At 40.5% G+C, this 24,464-nt stretch overlaps 1 protein-coding gene across 12 annotated transcripts in view; it reads left to right on the plus strand.

Annotated features, from left to right (window-relative positions):
• ank2a (ankyrin 2a, neuronal) overlaps positions 1 to 24,464 on the plus strand; it is a 78,784-nt gene that overhangs the window by 17,057 nt on the left and 37,263 nt on the right. For all 12 annotated transcript variants that reach the window (XM_049472100.1, XM_049472098.1, XM_022681595.2 and 9 more), the window contains exons 2-25: positions 1,479 to 1,580; positions 4,886 to 4,984; positions 5,070 to 5,168; positions 6,207 to 6,305; positions 7,324 to 7,509; positions 8,426 to 8,449; positions 10,747 to 10,845; positions 11,247 to 11,345; positions 12,188 to 12,286; positions 12,461 to 12,658; positions 13,769 to 13,867; positions 13,974 to 14,072; positions 15,057 to 15,155; positions 15,771 to 15,968; positions 17,253 to 17,351; positions 17,459 to 17,557; positions 17,804 to 18,001; positions 18,901 to 18,999; positions 19,845 to 19,943; positions 20,062 to 20,160; positions 20,286 to 20,384; positions 21,240 to 21,312; positions 23,538 to 23,664; positions 23,778 to 23,850. In XM_049472100.1, the coding sequence (XP_049328057.1) occupies positions 1,479 to 1,580; positions 4,886 to 4,984; positions 5,070 to 5,168; positions 6,207 to 6,305; positions 7,324 to 7,509; positions 8,426 to 8,449; positions 10,747 to 10,845; positions 11,247 to 11,345; positions 12,188 to 12,286; positions 12,461 to 12,658; positions 13,769 to 13,867; positions 13,974 to 14,072; positions 15,057 to 15,155; positions 15,771 to 15,968; positions 17,253 to 17,351; positions 17,459 to 17,557; positions 17,804 to 18,001; positions 18,901 to 18,999; positions 19,845 to 19,943; positions 20,062 to 20,160; positions 20,286 to 20,384; positions 21,240 to 21,312; positions 23,538 to 23,664; positions 23,778 to 23,850 (2,664 nt within the window). The remainder of the gene's footprint in view (positions 1 to 1,478; positions 1,581 to 4,885; positions 4,985 to 5,069; positions 5,169 to 6,206; positions 6,306 to 7,323; positions 7,510 to 8,425; positions 8,450 to 10,746; positions 10,846 to 11,246; positions 11,346 to 12,187; positions 12,287 to 12,460; positions 12,659 to 13,768; positions 13,868 to 13,973; positions 14,073 to 15,056; positions 15,156 to 15,770; positions 15,969 to 17,252; positions 17,352 to 17,458; positions 17,558 to 17,803; positions 18,002 to 18,900; positions 19,000 to 19,844; positions 19,944 to 20,061; positions 20,161 to 20,285; positions 20,385 to 21,239; positions 21,313 to 23,537; positions 23,665 to 23,777; positions 23,851 to 24,464) is intronic.

A 24,464-nucleotide genomic window follows, 5' to 3' on the forward strand; every position in this document is an offset into this window, starting at 1 on the left:
GGAGGATTGGTTTCTTACTTAACTGGAGATCCTTCAATAAACGTGCCTGCTAAATTTGATTTGTTATTCCCGTCACCATGGGCAATGCAGCAGTGTGTAAAGTGTGTGGTTCAGATAAAGGCCCTCAAGCTGTTGGGAGTGATCTGTATCTGGACTGTTATTGGGACTCTGGACCGGATGCTGTGTGGAAAGTGGTAAGACCCAGATGGGATGTTTCGGGTGTTCTGAAGTATGGTAATGTTTGTTGTTACCCTCAGAATAACTTCACCAATCGATCGCAAGTGTTCCCTATGCATGAGTAACAGGACCTGACAATAATGCTGGCTCTGAACTCAGTCCATATAGATTTCTAGTGCTGTTGCACAGTGCATTAAACTAATTTTTCCAGGTCGAAGACTCTGACTGAGTGCAAGACACTGGGGTGATGTTTTAGCTTTTCTTGGTTTTGGCTGCTCTGAGATGTTTTGTTTGGATTGGGATGGACTGGGGTAATGTTGGGTAGTTTCTGTGGATTGGATTGGACTGAACAGGGGTTGAGTAGATTAGGTGCATTGGGTTGGACAGGGGTGTTGGATAGTTTGGATGGATTGGTATGCTTGTGTGGATGGATTTTTTTGGATAGTTTAGTGTGGATTAAGGTGGTCTGAACTGGTGGATTGGGATGTACTGTGGCAGTGTTGGGAATTTTGGATACGTTGAGATGAACTGGGGTAATGTTGGGTGGATTGGGATGGACTGGTTTCTGTTGGGTAGTTTGGGTGGATTTGGATGAACTGGGGTAGTGTTGGGGAGTTTGGGTAGATAGGGAAGGACTGGGGTAGTTTGGTTGAATTGGGATGGACTGGGTAGTGTTGGGTAGTTTGGGTGAATTGGTAGGAACTGGGGTAGTCTTGGGTTTATAGGGATGGACTGGTGAAGTGTTGGGTTTATGGGGATAACCTGGGGTAGTGTTGGGTTTATGGGGATGAACTGGGGTAGTGTTGGATATTTTGGTGGTGGGTGGATTGGGATGGACTGTGGTGTAGTGTTGGGTTTATGGGGATGGACTGGTGTAGTGTTGGGTTTATGGGAATAGACTGGTGTATTGTTGGGTTTATGGGGATAGACTGGTGTAGTGTTGGGTTTATGGGGATAGACTGGTGTAGTGATGGGTTTATGGGGATGGACTGGGGTAGTGTTGGGTGGATTGGAAAGGATTGGGGTGTAGTGTTGGGTTTATAGGAATGGACTGTGGCAGTGTTGGGAATTTTGAATGTTTTGGGATGGACTTGGGGTGGTGTTGGATATTTTGGTGTTGGGTGGATTGGGATGGACTGTGGCAGTGTTGTGAATTTTAAATGCATTGGGATGAACTTGGGGTAGTATTGGGTAATAATCTATATTATTACAATATGCTGTTGACTTGTTTAGATTTGTATTCTCAGGCACAGTTTAGATTTAACTGTAATTTTGTGTTTTTTGTCTGGTTTTGTTTGCAGTCGGACAGTAACACTAGTTTCCTGAGGGCGGCGAGATCCGGGAACGTGGAGAAAGTTCTGGAGCTTCTGAAGTGTGGACAGGACATCTCTACCTGTAACCAGGTAATACTAAGTCACATACTTATTTACTTTAAGTTTAATTTCTAACATTCACAAAACTTTAAAAACTTTAAAATTAAAACACACATTTAAAAACATTAAGAATATCCAGAAAACTTTTCTAAGAATGCTTACTGTAACATTTTAAAATTCATAATTTCACATATTCATTTAGCTTTTTTCAAAAAAATAAATGAGTTCAAGATCTTGGGATAACTTCACCCCTCCACCTAAGTAATCTTTGATTGCAAAATCCAGACTTCTATTTTAATCTAGTTTTAACCCTCACTTCTTTATTTGTTGTTTTATTTTAACCCCTTGTTTCTCCATTCAATCCTATTCATTTTCACCTCTGTCAAATCCCATTCTTCTCGACACCCAACAGCCACCAAACTGCATGTACTCCTTCAGGGTAGGCCCCCAAGCTGTAATCCACAGTCAAACTGACCCCCATTTGTCTTTTTATTGTTTTTTATCTCTCAGTCCTCCTATTCACTCCTATTCATTTCCACATATGCCCAAGCCATAGAGTTTCTGTTTCCTAACTCTCTCTAAAATGTATTTTATGAGCTCTAGTGCAGAGCGTTACTGATGTGCACTCATCTTTTTTTGTTCTATTTCATCACTCATTCCACTTTAGCTATAGGAAATGATGTTAAAAGCTTTGAGCTGTGGTTTCTGACTGTATTGAAGGTCTGGATGCAACAGAGCTGCAGGATTTCTGTGTAATTCTGCCTGATGTCCTCTTGCCTTCTGTTCTCCTGGTCGAAATGTTACAGATTGGACGTTCTCTGAAATCCCTATAGCAGCACACACAACCTGCAGCTCTCTGTGTGTTCTGTGTTTTTTTTTTGTGTGTGTGTGTGTGTGTGTGTGTGTGTGTGTGTGTGTGTGTGTGTGTGTGTGTGTGTGTGTGCGCGCTCTGTAGGCAGCTCAGCTGTTCCACTCAAACAGCTGTTCACTTCCTGCCCCCACAGAGCCTCCGTACACATGCACCCTGAGCACACGCAACCAGCACGCATGCACACACACACACAAACACACACACACACACAAATGTGTAAAACCTGATGTGTGTTTCAGCTGAAGGTCGTTCAGTTTGGTGATTCAGCGTGACTGACCTTGCCTCTGCCCAGCCCGGCTACCAGAAGGACTGCTGGAGCTGCTAAAACACATTATGCCTCCTGTACATATAAAATGAGACACACCCAGGGTCCGGGTCCTATGTAACTAGGGCCCTATGTATCCAAGGATCCTATATTCCCAGTGTTGTGTACGCTCAGGGTTCTTTATTCTTTATTCACAGGTCCCCTGAATCTACTGAACCCTATGTAGAATCCTGGGAATGTACAGCTCTGGAAAAAAATTAGAGCACTTCAGTTTCTGAATCGGTTTCTCTGATTTTGCTATTTATAGGTTTATGTTTGAGCAAAATTAACATTGTTGTTTTATTCTATAAACTACAGACAACATTTCTCCCAAATTCCAAATAAAAATATTCTCATTTAGAGCATTTATTTGCAGAAAAAAAATGCAGAGCTTTCAGATCTCAAATAATGCAAAGAAAAAAACAAGTTCATATTCATAAAGTTTTAAGAGTTCAGAAATAATCAATATTTGGTGGAATGACCCTGGTGGTTTTTAATCACAGTTTTTAATCATGCATCTTGGCATCATGTTCTTTTCCTCCACCAGTCTTACACACTGCTTTTGGATAACTTTATGCTGCTTTACTCCTGGTGCAAAAAATTCAAGCTGTTCAGTTCAGTTTGGTTTGATGATCAGCTTGTGATCATTCATCTTCCTCTTGATTATATTCCAGAGGTTTTACATTTGGCAAAATCAAAGAAACTCATAATTTTTAAATGGTTTCTTTTTTTCAGAGCTGTATGTTTATAGATTATATATATATATATATACAGAGTTTAATATTACTCAGCATCCCGCCCAAACTGTATCTCACTCTCTCTCTCTCTCTCTCTCTCTCTCTCTCTCTCTCTCTCTCTCTCTCTCTCTCTCTCTCTTCGTAATCCTTTAACTGGCTGTAAATCTGGTTGTATTCACACTGTCTCCCCCCGGTGGTCGTTAGCTGTGCTCACTGTACTGTTACACAATAGCGGTGGGCATTAGCAGATGAGGGCAGATGAGTTTTGCTCTCTTACAGTTTGGACGGGTGGAGATTAAGCCTGGCCACTCTTTCTCTCCATCAGCTGATGAAACACAGTGATTTAATGAGCGTGGCGTTTATGTAATGTTCACAGGAACTGAGGAGCCATCGGGTTCTGCAGCTCATGCCACAAACACCCACATTCTCACTGCTACTATGGCTGTGTTCCAAAGTGTAGGCTGCAGTCTTGGTAGAGGGGGGGTGGGTTTGGGGGTCGTTGGTAAGACTGTCCTATGAAGTATCATTCTCAATTATTTGTTTGTCACACATATGAAACAGTCTAACAAGGCGTTGTGGTGATCCTATACTTGAATGTCACAATGATACTGAGTAGGGGAGTCACGATTTCGATATTTTATCGAAATCGGTCGAAATTATGTCATGGTCTCGAGCATCGAAGTCAAAAAGAGGATCGACGATCCCTCCCTCTAAACTACGCAAATGGTGCAGCACACTGTAGCTCAAAGAGCAGCTCTTTCTCCAGAGAATGTGGACATTCTCATCTTCTTAAAGGAAAACTTATAGAAAATATAAAAATAACAGTTGTTTTGTCTAGCCTCAAATATGTTAATAGTTTTGGTACCTTAAGGAGCATCTTTCTCTCAGATAAAGTTAATAATATATCTTCATTAAAGAAAAAAACTTCTCATTCTCAGGGACCGAGTCTTAGTTTTCATGTTTAACTGTTATAGTAGGATAGAGTTCAGTTTGTTAAGGCTCTAATTGTTCTATTATTTTGTACATGACTGTTCCTGTATTTTTTATTATTTATTTTGTTATGTTGCACATTGCTGTTTTAATAGTGCACACTGCTGCTACCAAAAAAGCCACTAGATGGCATTACATATATATCTTAATTAAATTATTTATTTATTTTTTAATTAGTGCCTAATGTGGTGTATTACATATCACTTGTATCACTTTGCATCACTTATATCAAGCCCACCTTTTGAAATAAGATATTGTAAATTTGATGAATCAAACCAATAACTGACCATAGACTAATCTAAAACTGGCATAGAATTATTTGAGATATATGGGCAGATATGAGCTAAGCTACATTAGCTAGGCTAACCAGAAATGTCTGACGTTCTTTTTTAACATTGATTCTATAAATGTGTGTGTGTGTGTGTGTGTGTAGAACGGGCTAAATGCTCTTCACCTGGCTGCTAAAGAGGGTCATGTAGGACTGGTGGAGGAGCTGCTAGAGAGAGGAGCAGCAGTGGACTCCTCTACTAAGGTACTGTATTGAACAGTTTCATTTGGCTTTAATCTAATTTTACATTGAGTTGATTACCTGTCCTGCTCTCTGATTGGTTGTGCAGAAAGGTAACACCGCCCTCCACATCGCCTCATTGGCTGGTCAGAAGGAAGTGGCTAGACTTTTGGTGAAAAGAGGAGCAGATGTTAACTCCCAATCACAGGTAAGAACCTGACATTTTTTTAACCAGTATGACGTAAGTAAGTAAATAAATGTTTACCATATTTTTTGCACTATAAGGTGCACTTACATTTTTTTTTTTTTTTTTTTTTTTTTTTTTTTTTTGCATTTTCCCAAAAATTGTCAGTGCGCCTCATAATTGTAGGCCTATGAATTTTACCAGTCAGGTTGTAAGGAGCAGTAAAGCCACTCATTATACAGGAGTACAGCATTATACAGGAGTACAGCATTATACAGGAGTACAGCATTATACAGGAGATTCAGTTTAGTTTTCCAGCAGTGTATTATTAGCATTAGCTGCTAACCGTTAAGTGCTAAGTGCTAGCTCTTACGCTGTACAGAGGTGAGTATTATCGGCTTGTAACCTGCTGCTAATATAACCTCGGCTAGCACTGCTGAGCGCCATTAGCATTAGCATTAGCCTCCAACCACGCTCAGTGCTAGCTTTTTTACTGTTCAGAGGTGAGTATATTGGATTGTAGTCTGTGTGTTTACCATGTTAAAACAAGCTACCGGTACATGAGACGAACCGCTAGCTGATATAGCCCTGTTTTACCGGAATTAGCCACCCAGAGGCGGGACCTGCTGAATTAGAAGGAAAACATGGCGACACCCCTGTTCCTTAGTAATGTTGCATAAAGCACCTTACAATCTGGTGCACCTTATAGTGCGGAAAATACCATACTTAATTTACTTAAGTATTGGGGTTTGTGTGTGAAATTCAAAATACTGGTGTTATGTATATAATTCCAGTCTGAAATTATGTACTGGATTTGTATACTGAGGTTCAGTTCTAATTTTATATAATGGGTTTGTACAATAGAGTTATGTACTGGGTTTATATAACAGGGCCTGTACTGAGTGTGTATTACTGGGTTCATGTTCCGAAGTAACATACTAGAGATATATAAAGAGATTATAAACTGTAGGAAAAAACTAAATAAAAGTGTTTACTGAAGTGTTTAATTATATGTAGCATTGAATTAAAATTAAGGGTGTGTGTGTGTGTGTGTTGCTACAGAATGGCTTCACTCCACTCTACATGGCTGCTCAGGAGAACCATCTGGAAGTGGTTCGCTACCTGCTGGAAAATGGTGGCAACCAGAGCACCGCCACCGAGGTGAGAGAAAGAGAGAGACTCCACTGACACACAAGTGATTCAATAGCACATGCTAATGTTGCTAATAAGTTGTAGTAATCATCAGTTAGCATTATGCCATTTGAGTAAATCAGATCTTTCTTTGTTAGCATGATTAGCATGTTTGAGACACAGTTTGAGACGTGTTTGAGACAAATATGTTGGAAACCTATTTGAGGAAGTTTGACATGAGTCTATTTTAGACATGTGAGACATTTGCGATACATGAGACACGTTTAAGAAATATGAAGCACTGTTTGAGACACATTTTAAGGAGTTTAACCATTTTGAGACATGTTTGAGACGTCTGAGATGCATATGGATCTCAGTTTGAGACTCGTGGGGGACCTGTTTGAAACACGTTTGAGACATGCTGGAAACATGCTTGAGGAATGATATATATTTGAGTCAGTGTTAAAAGCAGAGACTGTAAAAAAAGATGGACGACGTGTCTCCGTTTCTATTCATTCAGTGAAAATGAAGCCAAAATCTTCCGCCATGTTGGCGATCCTGAAACCCGAGTCTGTAAAGCGCAGTAGAGACCAGAGGAGGGAGAAAGACTGTGGAGAGACCACCTACTCATTTAAATAACCCCGCCCCTGAGAGCTGCCTCGAGGTCACAGGCTGCAGAGCGGGGCAGAGCTGGTGGTCTGTTATTGGTCCCGCCCATAACCAGCCCTTTTACAATAACCACACCTTTTTGAATAGAGCTGAATAACGTTTAAAAAAACGAATTCTGTGGGGATATAAAAATTTAACAATATAAGCAGAGGTAACACTAAAGCTGCTGCATTTAAATAATGGAGGTAGAATTACAGTATATTAGAAAAAAACGTGATTGAAAGTTGTTCTGTTTTACCTGTTTTGAAACCTATGGTAATGGGTGGGGTTACACAGCTTTCTGCAACCGAACAGCAGGGGGCGCCCGACCTGTGGTGGTTTCACTTTTGAGAGACACAGTCTATGGTTTAAAGTGTGTCTCTCTTTCGGGTTTCTCTAGGATGGTTTTACTCCTCTGGCGATCGCCCTTCAGCAGGGTCATAATCAGGTGGTGTCTCTGCTGCTGGAGCACGACACTAAGGGTAAAGTCCGGCTCCCTGCACTCCACATCGCCGCCCGCAAGGACGACACCAAATCTGCTGCCCTCTTACTGCAGAACGACCACAACGCCGACGTCCAGTCGAAGGTTAGAGCAGAGACACTCTTTTATATATATATATATATATATATTGTATTTATTTCTTCTTCTTTTTTTTTTTTTTTCTTTTTTTTTTTTTTTTTTGAAGCTGCAGGTTTATTTCTTCTCCTCCAGCAGCACCTCTGTCATAGCCACAACAACAAACCTAATTTAGCCCTGTTTTACCGGAATTAGCCACCCAGAGGCGAGACCTGCTGAATTAGAAGGAAAACATGGCGACACCCCTGTTCCTTACTAATGTTGCATTAAAGTGCCTTACAATCAAGTGCACTTTAACATGGGAGTGAAGCTATAAAAATAAATAAATAAATAAATAAAATGGAAACGCTGCACGTCATGGTTCATTTGCTTAAAGTTAAGCAGAGCCAAAGACGTCGTTAACGAGAAGACCGGCCACTGAGTAAAAAATGACTGGGAGTTCTCATAACGTAAACGTAAAGTAAAGGAGGGTTGGTGTGCTAGCTGTGAACCTCTCTTCTGTGTGGAGACCTGCGCAAGCGCAGCAGTCAGAACAAGCTAAAAATCATGTTGTAGCATTGAGCCAAATGCTACAAATTGTTTACGAGGATTTTATCGGATCGAATATGGTGTTCAAATGGTATTTTGAAGTGTTTTAGAGTATTTTCAGTGTTTTTTTCCTGTTTAAACAGAGTTCAAACTTGCCTATAAAGAATGTAACGGGGCTCAAAATGATTTTGTCGCTGGACTCACCCGCTCAGCTGGATTGAAAATGAATGAATCACTTAGTCTCTTTGCTGGCCGTGCTAATATGTGGTGGTTAAGCTGAAGTTGAGAACCTTGTTTAATAGCAGGAGTGTGTGTGTGTGTGTGTGTGTGTGTGTGTGTGTGTGTGTGTGTGTGTGTGTGTGTGTGTGTGTTCTTATCTCTGGTGCGGACGGTGCAGATGATGGTGAACAGAACCACTGAGGTACTGAAACTCTCTCAGCTGACCGCCAGTCTTCTTTATGCTTCTGTCTGTCTTCTCTACAACACACACACACACACACACACACACAGCAAACACACACACACACACAGAGCAAACACTGCATGTATTAGTCTCTTGCATGCCACTAAAAATGGTAAAACTTCTGGTTTTGTCTGGGTTATGGTTTTTATTACTGATAATATTGTTTTTTCATTTGATAGACTTTAGATACAGCTTTGTTTGTTAATGACTCTATACAGTATACAGTAAATATTGGGATTGTAAAGTGGGGTTATATACCAGTGTTATATACAGGATTTATACAGTGAATTTATATATGCTGTGTTTATATTCTGAGGCTCTAGACTGAGGTTTTATGCTGGGTTTATATACCTGGGTCATACACCGGGATTATACACTGGGGTTATGTACTGGGTATTTATCATGAGGTTTATATAGTTGGGTTATATAGTGGAGTTATATTCCATGTGTTCTATGCTGGGTTTATTTAATGGGATGGTATGATTATATACTGGGCTTATACACTGATGTTATATAATGGGGTCATATACTGAAGTTAAATTCTGGTGTTTTTATTTTTTAAACTGGACATTATACTGGATTTAAATACTGGGTTTATATACTAGGCTTATATTTTATGTTATGTGTGAATATATGTATATATTAGGGTATACACTAGATTTATGTTATGGGATTATATGATGGGTTTATATACTGGGATTATATAGCATAGTTATACAGTATACTGTGGTTATATACTAAGATTATAAACAATGGCTATGTACTAGGTTTATGTACTGGGTTTATATAATGGGTTTATATACTGGGCTTATATTTTATGTTAAGTGTGAATATGTATATATTAGGGTATACACTGGATTTATGTTATGGTATTATATGATGGGTTTATACACTGGGATTATATAGCATAGTTATGCAGTATACTGTGGTTATATACTAAGATTATAAACAACGGTTATGTACTAGGTATATGTATTGGGGTTCTATACTTGGGTCATGTATGGGATTTATGTGCTGGGCTATAAGCTGGTGTTATATATTGAGTTTAATTATACTTGGTTTATATACCGAGATTTTATGTTTTATGTGTAAATATACAGCTTTGGGGAAAAAATAAGAGAGCACTTAAAAATGATGAGTTTCTTTGATTTTACCAAACTAAAAAACGCTGGAATATAATCAAGAGGAAGATGGATGATCACAAACCATCAAACCACCAAACTGAACTGCTTGAATTTTTGCACCAGGAGTAAAGCAGCATAAAGTTATCCAAAAGCAGTGTGTAAGACTGGTGGAGGAGAACATGATGCCAAGATGCATGAAAAAAACTCTGATTAAAAACCATCAGGGTTATTCCACCAAATATTGATTTCTGAACTCTTTATGACTATAAAGAAACTCAAGTGCGCTCTCAATTTTTTTCAAAGCTGTAAATGTATTAGGTTTATATACTGAGATTATAAACTATGGTTATATACTAGAATTATGTTCTGGGGTTCTATTCTTGGATATGTGCAGGATTTATATACTATGGCTATAGACTGGTGTTATATACTTGATGAATGTGTGTATATCTGTGTTACAAGTCAGTGAGTGTGTGGATATAGCATGCCGTCTGCTCGCTGCTCTCTGATTGGTCGGTGTTTGTAGAAGTTTTGAGTTAAGTTTTTCCGCTGCACCCTTTTGTTAATTTTGTCTCTCGAATTGCACCATGTCTGTCAGAGCGGGAAGGTAAGGCACGGCCCCATTTCTCACACACACACACACACACACACATACACACACACACTACATCCACATTAACACTCATCTCTGATTAGCGATTAGCTATTAGATGCACTAATTAGTTGCTTTATCTTCATGTTCTGTTTTTTTTTTTCTAATGTTGTTTCGTTCTTTAGTGCTTTTTCTCTATTTCTTTACCTTTTTCCGTGGTTTTGCTGATATGAGTGTGTGTGTGTGTGATCTGAGCTCATATAATGGAAAAAGAGTTTATTTATCAGTATTAGCATGTCTTTGCATGCTTCACTAATTTTAACAGTTTGTATTGGGTCAGTTCTCTCTCTCTCTCTCTCTCTCTCTCTCTCTCTCTCTTTTTCATTTAATTATTTAATTTCTTCTCAGCTGCGATGCTTCACTAGCATGCTGCATGGCTTCCCCTGCCGACTATACGCAGGAACTAAATCTCTCTTTCTTTTCTTCTTCACTGTCCCTTCTTTTTTTTCCCCTTTCTTTCCTTTGTTTTCCTCTATCAGAGTGGCTTTACTCCTCTTCACATTGCTGCTCACTACGGGAACGTCAACGTTTCCACACTGCTGCTGAACCGTGGCGCTGCCGTGGACTTTACTGCCCGGGTAACCTCTTCAGCCAATCACAGATCAGAGTTTTACACTCTCAGCCAATCACTGACTAGTCTTAACTGTCAAACAATGACCAAATAGGGTCTTATAACATTTACCAATAACAGCCTAGAATCTTAAACACAATTAGTCAGCCATTCACAGCAATATTAGGATTGGATGTCCTAAAAGACCTGAGCCAATAATAGACCAGAGACTAGTGTCTTTACCCTTAGCCAATCGCAGAACAGAGTTTTACATTCTTAGCAAATCACTGACCAAAGCCCTCAACCAATCACAGCCCACTTTCTTGTACCCTTAGTCAATTACAGATCACATCCCAGTCTTAAAACTTCAAATATTTCAGTGTATTAATATTGTATTAGACATGTAATGTTTCCCCCTCTTCTTCACAGAATGGTATAACCCCTCTCCATGTGGCCTCTAAAAGGGGCAATACCAATATGGTGGAGCTCCTGCTGGAAAGGGAAGCACAGATTGATGCTAAAACTAGAGTAAGTACCTCAGCACTACAGCAGCTTACACCTTCAGCCAATCACAGAGCAGAGTCCTATACTTCAAAAGGTCAGATTCTTGCACCCTCCGTCAATTAGAAAACAGAATCTGACACTTTCAGCCAATTAGAGACCAGAAGACCTGAATATTACGGCTTCAGCTAATCACAAAGCTAAACTCTCTACTCTTTCACAGACCAGAATCTGAATCCCTCAGTCAGTCACAGAATTTGGGCTATGTTCACATTACAAGTCACATGGCTCAAATCTGTTTTTTTTTTTTTTTTTTTTTTTTTTTGCTCAGGTCAGATTTGGCTATCTTGACGGTTCACATGCTGCACATTGTTACCTGTATAAACGTCTCCTTCTTCACCAACAACATAAAAAAAGTAATATTAGAGAGACGAGAGACTCGTAGCTTTATAAAGGGTTATAGATGGATGAGTTAGCAGCTCGTATGTGGAGCATCTTTTGCTGGAGTGGAGAAACAGTAAACAGCTGCTCTGAAGTTCATGCTTTGGCTTGCTTTTGCTGTTTTTTGCAGCTATAGCTGCACAGCCGCACCAAGAGATATAGTGTGGGTACGAGAGAAGAGAAGCATGTAGCGCTAATGCTAATGCATAAGAGCAAAAAGATAGATTTTAAATAATCCCGATTTGACCGTTTATTTTAATGCTGCATGTCCATGGATTGCATACGTATCCGATTTAGGAACACATGTGAAAATGATTTTTTTCAGGTCAGATTTGGCACGTTCACATAGCCATGAAAAAATCAGATCTGAGCCACAATTAGCACCTGGTAATTTGTTTGTGTGTGTGTGTGTGTGTGTGTGTGTGTAGGATGGACTGACCCCGCTCCACTGTGCTGCTCGTAGTGGTCATGATGCAGCAGTGGAGATTCTCTTAGAGAAAGGAGCTCCTATACTCGCAAGAACCAAGGTACACACTCTTAACATTTATTCCTTCAGCCAATCACATTCTACTTTCTCACACCCTGAGCCAATCACAACTCATAAACACGTCATGTACTTCCACATTGATTGTTAACACACATTTTTACTGTGGTCTTCTCTTTCTCTTTGCATGCGCACACACACACACACACACACACAGAACGGACTGTCCCCGCTGCACATGTCCGCTCAGGGTGACCATGTGGAGTGTGTGAAGCACCTGCTGCAGCACAAAGCTCCGGTTGACGATGTCACTCTGGATTACCTGACCGCCCTGCACGTCGCCGCCCACTGTGGCCATTACCGAGTCACCAAACTGCTGCTGGACAAGAGAGCCAATCCCAACGCTCGAGCACTGGTAACACGATACGACCTCATACACTCATATATAGGCGCGGGAACGATTAGAACGATTAGTCCGATTAGTCGACGCAATTAACAACGTCTGCATACATAAATTTAATTGCCGACGTGTCGTTAATATATAAGTGGCCGCGAAAGAGAGAGAGTATGCATGCGAGAGAAAAAAAGGGGCATCCTGATTGGCCTCTCCTCATGCTTAGTTGACCAGTGAGGTTTCAATTAGGGTGGGACTTACAGCGCTGGAGAAAAATCGATTAATTGATTTCCCTCCCCTTTTCCCAGGCTCAAGACAATGGTCTGTAAGGTAGAGCAAGGTTTTTAATGTAACAAATCAAACTGTGATTTTTGTTACTGTGATGTTGAGGTCAGAATTTGGGGTTGCAGACGTGGCCGCCAGACAAGATAATGGAACTTTTTTTGGGCAGAAATCAGGAGGTGCAGCACCTACAACTCAGTGCCCAGTGGTCTAAAGCGCTGCCACTATGAGTGGGAGGTCACAGGTTCGAACCCCCGCTCATGCAGCTTTACCATCAAGCTGCTGGCGCTCAGAGGGAGCACAATTGGTCCTGCTCCCTCCGGGTGGGTACAGTAGATGGCGCTCTCTCCCCACATTACTCCTAGGGTGATGTCTGCAGCACAGGGCGTCTGTGAGCTGATGTATCAGAACCTAGTCGCTGCTGCGCTTTTTCTCCGAGTGATAGCGCTGTGATGCTGCTCGACAATGCTACAGCATCAGCAGCAGCTCGAAAAGAAGCGGTGGCTGACTTCACATGTATCGGAGGAACAGGATGTTGGGGCATCACTAGTGATAGGGGGAGTCCTAATGTGTGGGTTGGGTAATTGGCCGTGTGAAAAAATTAGAAATAAAATTATTTTAAAAAAAAAAGTACTGCAAAATTGGTCTAAGGCCATAAACATTTAATAGTCAATGTGCAATAAAACATGCATTAGATCGGGAGCCTCACCAGTAGGAAGTGCAAATAGAGGGCATGACAAAATAATCATGATTATTCGAATAATAATAAAAAAAAAATCGTCAGATTATTAAAAATAGTCCTGCAGCCTATTGCAGTCCTGCACTTACCTGGGCGTTGCTGTGTTTCAGAATGGCTTCACTCCACTGCACATCGCCTGTAAGAAGAACAGGGTGAAGGTGATGGAGCTGCTGGTCAAATATGGAGCTTCCATCCAGGCTGTTACTGAGGTAACGACCCCTCACATTTATCCCCCTGACCCCTCACTGATTAACATACTTTAAATTGTGTCTCATTTACTCTCTCTCTCTCTCTCTCTCTCTCTCTCTCTCTCAGTCTGGTCTGACTCCAATACATGTGGCTGCGTTTATGGGTCACCTCAACATAGTTCTGCTGCTGTTGCAGAACGGAGCTTCACCTGACGTCTGCAACATTGTGAGTGCTAAACATGACAGTTCTTTCTCATTTCTACTGTATTAGAACTTTATTAGAACTGTACCATTTAATAAGTACCTCATTATTACCTTTTTTCAGTGAATCATTACCTCTTCACTACCTTATTGCATCATCAGTATATTATTACATCATTATCACTCATAATCTCATCAGTATATTATCAGTACCTCATCACTACCTCATTACTTCATCTGCACTTCATTTTAATCAACACCTCATTACCACATCGCTGTTGGAATAGATCATAAGTATCTTATAAGTACCTTATTTTTAGCACTACAAGATTATAAGGCACTAAATGTCTATTTTCTGGTCTATTTTCATGCATATTATAAGGAGCATTTAAGAGGCACTATAGGACACTTCAAATTCAGCAGATCTCGCCAGCAAAGCTAAGCTAAGCTTAGTAAAAAAAACTGTATTAAAAAAGACTTTCTTTTAAAGTTTTAAAGAGCACTGGATGCTAATCTACACAGATTTATCACCTGAAAACTGTTTATTTGGGTGAGTAAAGCGCTTCCGTTTATTTACTGTAAGCTATAGTATGAGCATTAATGCCATCTCACAGTGCTACACTGAGGAACCTCGAGTGTTTTGGTAAACCAGGTTGATATTAGTTAGCGGTTCGTCCCACGTAGCTTGTTTTACCATAGTAAACGCACAGGCTACAGTCCGATATATATATACTTGCCTCTGAAAAGCAAAACAGCTAGCGCTTAGCGGGTAATGCTAATACTGCTCCAGCACTGCTAGCTGGGTTAAGATAAGGTTCGATAAATACGATATCTTTTCTGTGCATTATGAGTTCCACATTATCTCACAGTACCTTATTAGCACCACACCAGCACTCATCAGAACCTCATCACTTTGTTGGTAGTCTTGGATTGCATTCAGATAACAAACACTGCTTGTGTTATTAATTTATTTGTGTGTGTGTGTGTGTGTGTGTGTGTGTGTGTTTAGCGAGGTGAGACAGCCCTGCACATGTCTGCGAGGGCGGGGCAGATGGAGGTGGTTCGCTGTCTGCTGAGGAATGGTGCTCGAGTGGACGCCACAGCCAGGGTGAGGTGCACTCTTATATATAATAGGGGTGTCACGATTTCGATATTTTATCGAAATCGATCGAAATTATGTCATGGTCTCGAGCATCGAAGTCAAAAAGATGATCGACGATCAATGCCACTAGATGGCATTACATATATATCTTAATTAAATTATTTAAATTTCACCATTAGTGCCTAATGTGGTGTATTACAGATCACTTGTATCACTTTGCATCACTTAAATCAAGCCCACCTTTTGAAATAAGATATTGTAAATTTGATGAATCAAACCAATGACTGACCATAGACTAATCTAAAACTGGCATAGGCCACTCTGCTGTAAAAAAAAGAAAAGAAAATCGAGAATTGAATCGAATCGTGACCCTAAAATCGGACATAAAATCGAATTGAGGATTTAGAGAATCGTGACGCCCCTAATGTATACTCTATGTCCTCAGAACAAAAAACAGTTTGGTGGGTGCAGGTTGCAATTCAGAACATGCTTAATAAAACCTGGTTGTACTGGTTCTTCAGCAATACTAGCATACTGTAGGTGAGACTGGGAACCCCAGTTCTAGACACTACATCCTCTCTCTCTCTCTCTCTCTCTCTCTCTCTCTCTCTCTGTGTTCAGGAGGATCAGACCCCGCTCCACATTGCCTCCAGGCTGGGTCAGAGTGAGATAGTTCAGCTGCTGCTGCAGCACATGGCTGATCCTGATGCCTCCACCACCAACGGATACACCCCCCTACACATCGCTGCCCGAGAGGGTCAGATACACACCACCGCCGTGCTGCTGGAGGCCGGAGCCTCACACTCCCTCACCACCAAGGTACAGTCCACACACACACACACACACACAAAGCAGCAGCAGTTCTGCAGAATTCTGGGTTTTATGGTGCACCACATTTTAAGAGACACTATAAGGAACTTCTAATTCAGCAGGTCTCGGCGCTGGGTGATTAAAACACTTCCGCTTATTTACAGTAAGCTTAGATTCCCAAATTTCTTCAGCACTAAGGCTGGAGCACTAGCATTAGTGACTAACCGCTCCAGCAGTGCTAGCCGGGGTTAGGAGCAGGCTACAGATCAATAATTCTCACCTTTTAATGGACAAAAAGCTAGTGATGGGCAGGTAATGCTAATGCTGCTCCAGCAGTGCTAGTCGGGGTTAGCAGCAGGCTACAGGTCGATAATACTCCCCTCTAACTGGGAAAATAGTGGTTAGCGTTTATCGGGTAATGCTAATGCTGCTCCAGCAGTGCTAGCTGGGGTTAGGAGCAGGCTACAGGCAGATAATACTCCCCTCTAACTGGGGAAATAGTGGTTAGCATTTATCGGGTAATGCTAATGCTGCTCCAGCAGTGTTAGCCAGGGTTAGGAGCAGGCTACAGGCCGATAATACTCTGAATACCTCTAAATGGCAAAAGAGCTAGCGCTCAGCACGGTTAGCGGCTAATGCTAATGCTACTCCAGCCTCTGTGCTGGAGAACTAAACTGAAACTCCTTTATAACGCTGCACTTCAATGGAGTGGCTTTACTGCTTCTTACAACTAAAAATTTAAATTAAAATTCATACATAAGACGCACCGGATTATAAGGAGCACTGAGGATTTTTGGGAAAATTGAAGTTTAAGTTTGAGTTTAAGTGCGCCTTAACGTTAGCTGGATAAGTGTTAGAAACATACTGTACTCTGTCTATTCAATTAAAATTGTGTATGTGTTATCGTAACTAGAGACTTTTAGTTAAAAAAAACTTTATTTTTCCAGACAAACGATCATTTTAGTAAGGTATATCCTTCGAAAAAAGTAAGAAAAAAAGGTCAAGTATCCTAGAATCTCCTGAAAATAACTATAATAATACCTTGTATTTTTTTTTTGTTTAATACAGGTATGTGAAACAAACAAAATGTACTGCAAAACTGTCCCTACCAGTAAGAAATACAAATGGAGGGCAAAACAATGACAAAACAATAATCGCGACTAATCGACTAATCAAACATATAATCGGCAGATTAGTCGACTTCTAAAAAGGGTCATTAGTTGCAGCCCTAATGTAAGTATGAGTTGTGTGTTAAGCTGTGTTGTGGGTTGTTTGTTTTTGCGTCAAATACAGAAAGGCTTCACTCCTCTCCATGTTGCTGCTAAGTACGGAAGCCTGGAAGTGGCCAAACTTCTTCTGCAACGTCGAGCTCTTCCTGACGAGGCTGGAAAGGTACCAACTACTAACAACTAACAGCAACCTGCATGTCTGTCTGTCTGTCTGTCTGTCTGTCTCTGGGAGTGGACTTAAATTTCTTAAATTTTCTCTCTCTGTTTCAGAATGGTCTTACTCCCCTACATGTTGCTGCTCACTATGATAACCAGCAGGTGGCGTTGCTGCTTCTGGAGAAAGGTGCCTCCCCTCACACCACAGCCAAGGTGAGGAGTCTGCTTACATCACATTCTGAACCCCACAGACTCTTACTAGGTCTGCCTAACAACAGAGCAATCTATATTCTGATTGGCTCAACGAGAGTACATAATAGTATGCAGCCGATGGATTGGCAAGCGTGAGAAATACCATGTGAGGTGCGTGTGTCACACGCTTAAAGCGTGAGACTTGAGAACACTGCTGATAACTAATGTGTGTGTGTGTGTGTGTGTGTGTTCTTTTTTTCACTGTAGAACGGTTACACCCCCCTGCATATCGCTGTGAGGAAGAATCAGCTCCAGACGGTAATGGCTCTTCTGCAGAAGGGGGCGGAGCCTGGCTCAGTGACCCTGCAGGGCGTGACCCCGTTGCACCTGGCAGCTCAGGAGGGTCACGCGCACATGACCACACTACTGCTGGAGCAGGGTGCTAATGCTAATGCTACCACTAAGGTACATACACTCATGCACACACAATGTAATAAACAGATACAGTAGGAGTAAAGGGGCGGGGCTACGCAGACATGTTTATTTACAGTAAAATAATGAATCAGTATCAGTATAACATGCCATAACATAACATGTAGGGGTGTGACGAGGCACTAATATCACGAGACGAGACGAGACACGATACTGGGTTCACGAGAACGAGACGAGACGAGATTTAAAAATAAAATTTTAAAGAAAACGTCAAAAATGAATAATGGCTTGAAAACTAGAGTTTTATTTGACAAAATCATATAACGCAAACTTAACAGACTGGTTTCTCTCAAATATTGATTTTATTAGAAATAGAAATAAGAATAAGAATAAAAAATAAAAATAAAACTTTTCTAGGTCTTATATAGTGCAAACAATAAGTGCAAACCACAACCAGTCATATTAAGACTATGGTTTGTGTTTTTTTCTCCTAAATCTCTTGTAATTTAACTAAGCAGAACCATAACCAGTCATATTAAGACTATGCTTTAAGTGCAAACAGAGACAGAACATGTTTTTAAATACAGTACAGAGCTAAGGGATTAGTACAGCTGCCTATGAAACTAGGGTATTTACTAGAGCTGTGAATCTTTGAGATAGTAAGAGCACTGTCGCGCGGAGCTTTTTAACTGTACAGAGGAGCTCACCTACTGTCGCGCGGAGCTTTTTAACTGTACAGAGGAGCTCACCTACTGTCGCACGGAGCTCACATACTTTTTTTTTTCTGGGAGTTCAAGGTTGACGAGAAATATCGTCACGTTTTAATTTTGCGAGATCTCGTGCCACCCATAATAACATGAGTTTCAAGAATAAAAAGGCACAGTATTCTGATTAATACTTTATTTAACAAATACTCTCTTTCTCTCTTTCAGAGCGGACTGACCCCTCTTCACCTCGCTGCCCAGGAGGACAGAGTGAACGCGGCCGAGGTTCTGGTTAAACACGGTGCTAACTTAGACCACCAGACCAAGGTCAGGACACGCATGTGCACCCTCGCATATATACTGTAGTGGCATTCATATATCTAAAAATGAATCCTATGTGGTTATCACAACATGTCAGTAACTTCAACCACTTCAGACTATCAGTAATCGATTTTAAAAACTATTTAAGAGATTTAAGAGATTCTGAAAGCAGTAATGATCAGATCCAGATAGAGAGCTTTGGGGCAGGTGAAACACTAAGCACATGGAGCAGATAGGATACTTGAACTTGCTCTGGTGGTATTCCACTTGCTTATTTATGATTTCATACATTAACTATTGCAGCATCAAAACCCATTCATGCCGTTAATTACAGAAATAAAATAAATAAAAGAAAGGAGCTCTGTCCAGTGGCCTGCATGTTACGTTACGCCCAACATGTGCCCGCACACTTTTCGTAAGGGTCTTTACAGGCAGAGTGCACATATTACTGAATACTCGCCGTTACATATTTCCCCCTGGCCATAAAAATGCTCATCCCCTCACTATTGTGAGCATGAACTTGAACTTGAATTTTTACACCAGGAGTAAAGCAGCATAAAGTTATTCAAAAGCAGTGTGTAAGACTGGTGGAGGAGGAGAACATAATGCCAAGATGCATGAAAAAAAACTGTGATTAACCAGAGTTATTCCACCAAATATTGATTATTTCTGAACTCTTAAAACTTTATGAATATGAACTTGTTTTTTCTTTGCATTATTTGAGATCTGAAAGCTCTGCATCTTTTTTTTTTTGTTATTTCAGCCAAATCTCTTATCTCTCTTATCTTATCTCTTAATTTTTTTCAGAGCTGTATATTTACCTTCGTCTCTCTCTCTCTCTCTCTCTCCAGCTGGGTTACACCCCTCTCATCGTAGCGTGTCACTATGGAAATGTGAAGATGGTGAACTTCCTCCTGCAGCACGGTGCCAGCGTCAACGCCAAGACCAAAGTGAGGATCCACATCATCCACATTGTCTGGATTGTTTGTAAATGGTGTGGATATTAAAAGGTGTGCGTGTGTCTGATCATGTGTATCTGTATGTATGTTTTTTTTTTGTTTGCTGCAGAACGGCTACACACCTCTCCACCAAGCAGCTCAGCAAGGAAACACACACATCATCAATGTTCTGCTCCAGCATGGTGCTAAGCCTAATGCTGTTACTATGGTGAGACACACACACACACACACACTCAAAAACCCGAGAGGAACATATGCTAAAATATCTACATGTGCTGATGTTTGTATGTGTGTGTGTGTGTGTGTGTGTGTGTGTGTGTCTGTGTGTGTTAGAATGGAAACACTGCTCTGTCCATTGCGAAACGTCTTGGATACATCTCGGTGGTGGACACACTGAAGGTGGTCACGGAGGAGATCACTACTACCACCACGGTGAGATTCTTACACTAAGTCTCTATGTGGACTACTCAGGTCTAACACAAGGGGGCGCTCCTGAGAGAAAGAGGCCAGAATCAGTAGGTTTAGACACTATGGGGCGCTCTTGAAAGGTCAAAAAAAGTAGAACAGTTGATGAAGCATCAGCTTGTCGACCCAAGCAATGGTATCAACTAGGGGTATGACGAGACACTAATATCACAAAACGAGACGAGACACAATACTGGGTTCACGAGAGCGAGACGAGACGAGATTTAAAAATAAAATTTAAAGAAAATGTCAAAAACTAGATTTTTATTTGACAAAATCATATAACGCAAACTTAACAGACTGGTTTCTCTCACACATTGATTCTATAAGAAATAGAAATAAGAATAAGAATAAAAAATAAAAATAAAACTTTTCTGGTCTTATATAGTGCAAACAATAAGTGCAAACCACAACCAGTCATATTAAGAATATGGTTTGTGTTTTTACTCCTAAATCTCTTGTAATTTATCTATGAATAACCTTAACCAGTCATATTAAGACTGTGCTTGAAGTGAAACAGAGACAGAACATGATTTTAAATACAGTACAGAGCTAAGGGATTAGTACACCTGCCTATGAAACAGTCACGTGTAGGATTTACTTACAGTATTTACTAGAGCTGTGAATCTTTGGGACAGTAAGAGCACTGTCGCGAGGAGCTTTTTAACTGTACCGCGGAGCTCACCTACTGTTTTTTTCCCCGCGAGACAGGTTTAAGCTTGACAAGAAATATCGTCACGTTCAATCTCTCGAGATCTTGTGCCACCCCTAGTATCAACTGTGTCCAATGTTCTTCTCAATGTTCTTCCTGATGTTCTACAGACAGTGACGGAGAAGCACAAACTGAACGTGCCGGAGACGATGACGGAAGTTCTCGATGTTTCCGACGAGGAAGGTGAGAAACCGATAAACTACAAGCACAAGCCAATAAGAAACATCAACCCCATGTAGGTTCTGTGTCTTTCTGTAAAGAGAGTTAAGGGAAATGTAGTTCTGTAGCTGTTGTGTGTTAAATGAAGTGTACTGAGTCTTTGAGATGTAGTTGATTTGTTGCTGTGCAGCCCTACAGCAGGAGGCGGAGCCTATAGATGAAGTCTGTATGGAGATCAGTGGAATTCTGGGTAAAGAGAGAGAGAGAGAGAACAGATAGCAGCACTCGAAGCTGCTGAAGCTCTAACAGTTTGGAGTGTAGAGTGAAGTGTGTTTAACTGCATGGAGAAATATATATATATATACATATATATATATATAACAAAGTGTTGTTCAGTGCAGCTGATAAACATCCGTCTGAGGTGTGTTGAAACTGTCTGAAGTACTAATGTGTGATTGTTGTGCACTGAACGTCACTAAAATACATGCAAAGCTTTTTTTCCCCACCAACATTTGCTAAGTCGCTAACATCTTTCCAAGCATGTATCGTATTTTTTAACCTATAAGGCGCTCTATTTTTTTTCTAAATATCGTCTGTGTGACTTAATTTTTTTTATACATTTTTTTTTTTTAAGAATTACAGTTTTGTTTACTTAACTCGTCTTAGATTTACAGCGGCGAAACCTGCTGTATTAAACATGGTGACACCACTGTTCCTTACTAGTGTCGCATAATGCGCCTTATCAAAAAGCTTCACCAGATCCAGAATGTAGCATCCAAGTTTTTCACCAGGAGGCACACACTGCACCCATTCTTAAATCTCTACACCAGATACCAGTCTGTTACAGAATAGTAATAAGTACGTACTATTATTGATCTATAAGCATCTCAGTGGATTAAGACCAGCATATTTATCTGATATGCTGCAGCGCATTCTAAAAAGTCAAGAAGTCAATCTAGTGCTGGATGTTAATCTACACAGATTATTTTCCTGAAAACAGTTTATTTGGGTAAGTAAAGCGCTTTTGTTTATCTACAGTAAGCTTAGATATCTAGATTTCCACTAAGGCTGGAGCATTAGCATTAGCATTAGCGGCTAACTGAGAGTACCACCTAACTGCCACCCGACAGTGCTACACTGAGGAACACTGAGTGTTCCGGTAAACCAGGGTGATATTAGCTAGCGGTTTATCCCACGTAGCTTGTTTTAACATGGTAAACACACAGGCTACGGTCCAATAATACTCCCTTTTGAACGACCAAATGGCTACTGCTTAGCAGGAAATGCTAATACTGCTCCAGCAGTGCTAGCTGGGGTTAGCAGCAGAATACAGGCCAATAATTCTTACCTCTGAACGGCCTGATTGCTTGCACTTAGCGGGTAATGCTAATACTGATTAGGGCTGGAACTTACGATTATTTTGTTAGTCGAATATTCTGCTAAACATTTTTTCGATTAGTCGATTAGTCAACGATTATTTCTGCCATGTCCTCCATCTTTAAAAACAACAGAAAAACAGCTAAACATGAGATTAAAAGGCATTTAAATGTCCACATGTTGTTTAAACATGGCGGGTACTGATATTCAGTGAATAAATATATAATCTGTTGTGTTTGGGCACTTTTGGAGACACAGACCAAGTTTCCTCTGTCCCCAAATTTAAATAATCAACATTGTCTATTATATTGACTAATCGTTGCAGCCCTTATACTGATGGAGAATTAAACTAAAACTCCTGTATAATGCTGTATAAAGCATTATAAAGTATAAAGTGGCTTTACTTCTCCTTACAACCTGTATGGTAAAATTCATACATAAGGTGCGCCGGATTTTAAGGTGCACTGACGATTTTTGGGAATTTAAAGTGTTTTAAGTGTGCCTTATAGTGCAAAAAATATGGTAAGTGTTGATCATTAGGAACGAGTCAGTTAGTCCTGCCTAAGGTCTCTCTACAGACTCGCATCTTGTTTACTAATTTCTTGTATAATATACTTTTTAATTTTTTTTCTTCTGGTCATGATAACTAGTGGGGGATTAGTCTTAGTTGAGGAGCTAGTCGATTTGCACCTTTGATGGTCCTGCAACCAGTCCAGTACAACAAATTTAACTTTAATTTTAGAGTAGTTAGAGTTCTAATTTAACCAGATTCTCTTAATCACCATATCTCTGATCCTGAAAAGAGTCCAGAGTCTTTTTAAAGAGATGTGTAGCAACAACCAATATCAGTGTGTGTACGTGTGTGTGTTTAGGTGAGGACACTATGACCGGTGACGGGGGTGAGTATCTGAGAGCAGAGGATCTGAGGGAACTGGGAGACGACTCTCTACCTGGACAGTACCTGGACGGCATGAGCTACCTCAGCCACAACCTGGACAGGTACACACCCCTACATATACACAAACCAATGATTTATTCACAGCCAATCAGCTTTCATCATTTCAGCTTTAATACTTACCAATACACATACACACTACTTTCTCATCCTCTAGAGTGCATCAGACTCCACATCTGGGTTACCCAAGAGACGGGGTGCTGATCGAGGACATGATAGCCAGCCACCAGGTAAACCGGTTTAATGCCTGTGGGGATTATAACCATGGGGTTTAATGTCTGCAAACTTTAGTATCTGTAGGGTTCAGTATCTGTACAGTTTATTGTTTGCAGGGTTTATGATGGTAACTGATGGTTTTATTATCTGTGGAAATGTGGTATCTAAAGTGTTTGGTGTCAGAGGGGGTAAGTATTTCTGGGGTTATTATGGGGTTAAGTATATGTGTAGGTTAACATTTGTGGGGTTTAGGTTTTGTAGGGTGTAGAGTTTGAGGGATTTAGTATCTGTGGGGATTAGTATACGTAAGGGTTATATATTATGGGGATAAATATTATCTACTTGGTTTAGTATCTGTGGGGTTAGTATCTGGAAAGGTAAATATCTATGTGGTTTAGTATCTCTTGGGGGTAAAATATTTGAGGTCTTTATTATCTCTACAGTGTATTGTTTGCAGGGTTTATAATCTGCAGGGCTGAGTAACTGATGATGGTTTTAGTATCTGTGGAAATGTTGTATCTAGGGTTTGGTGTCTGAGGGGATTAGTGCCTGGGGATTAGTATAAACAGGGTTTGGTATATGTGTGGGTTAACGTAAAAGTAAAGAGTTTGAGGGATTTAGTATCTGT

Source organism: Astyanax mexicanus, chromosome 25 (genome assembly GCF_023375975.1).
Source record: "Astyanax mexicanus isolate ESR-SI-001 chromosome 25, AstMex3_surface, whole genome shotgun sequence".
NCBI lineage: Eukaryota > Metazoa > Chordata > Actinopteri > Characiformes > Acestrorhamphidae > Astyanax > Astyanax mexicanus.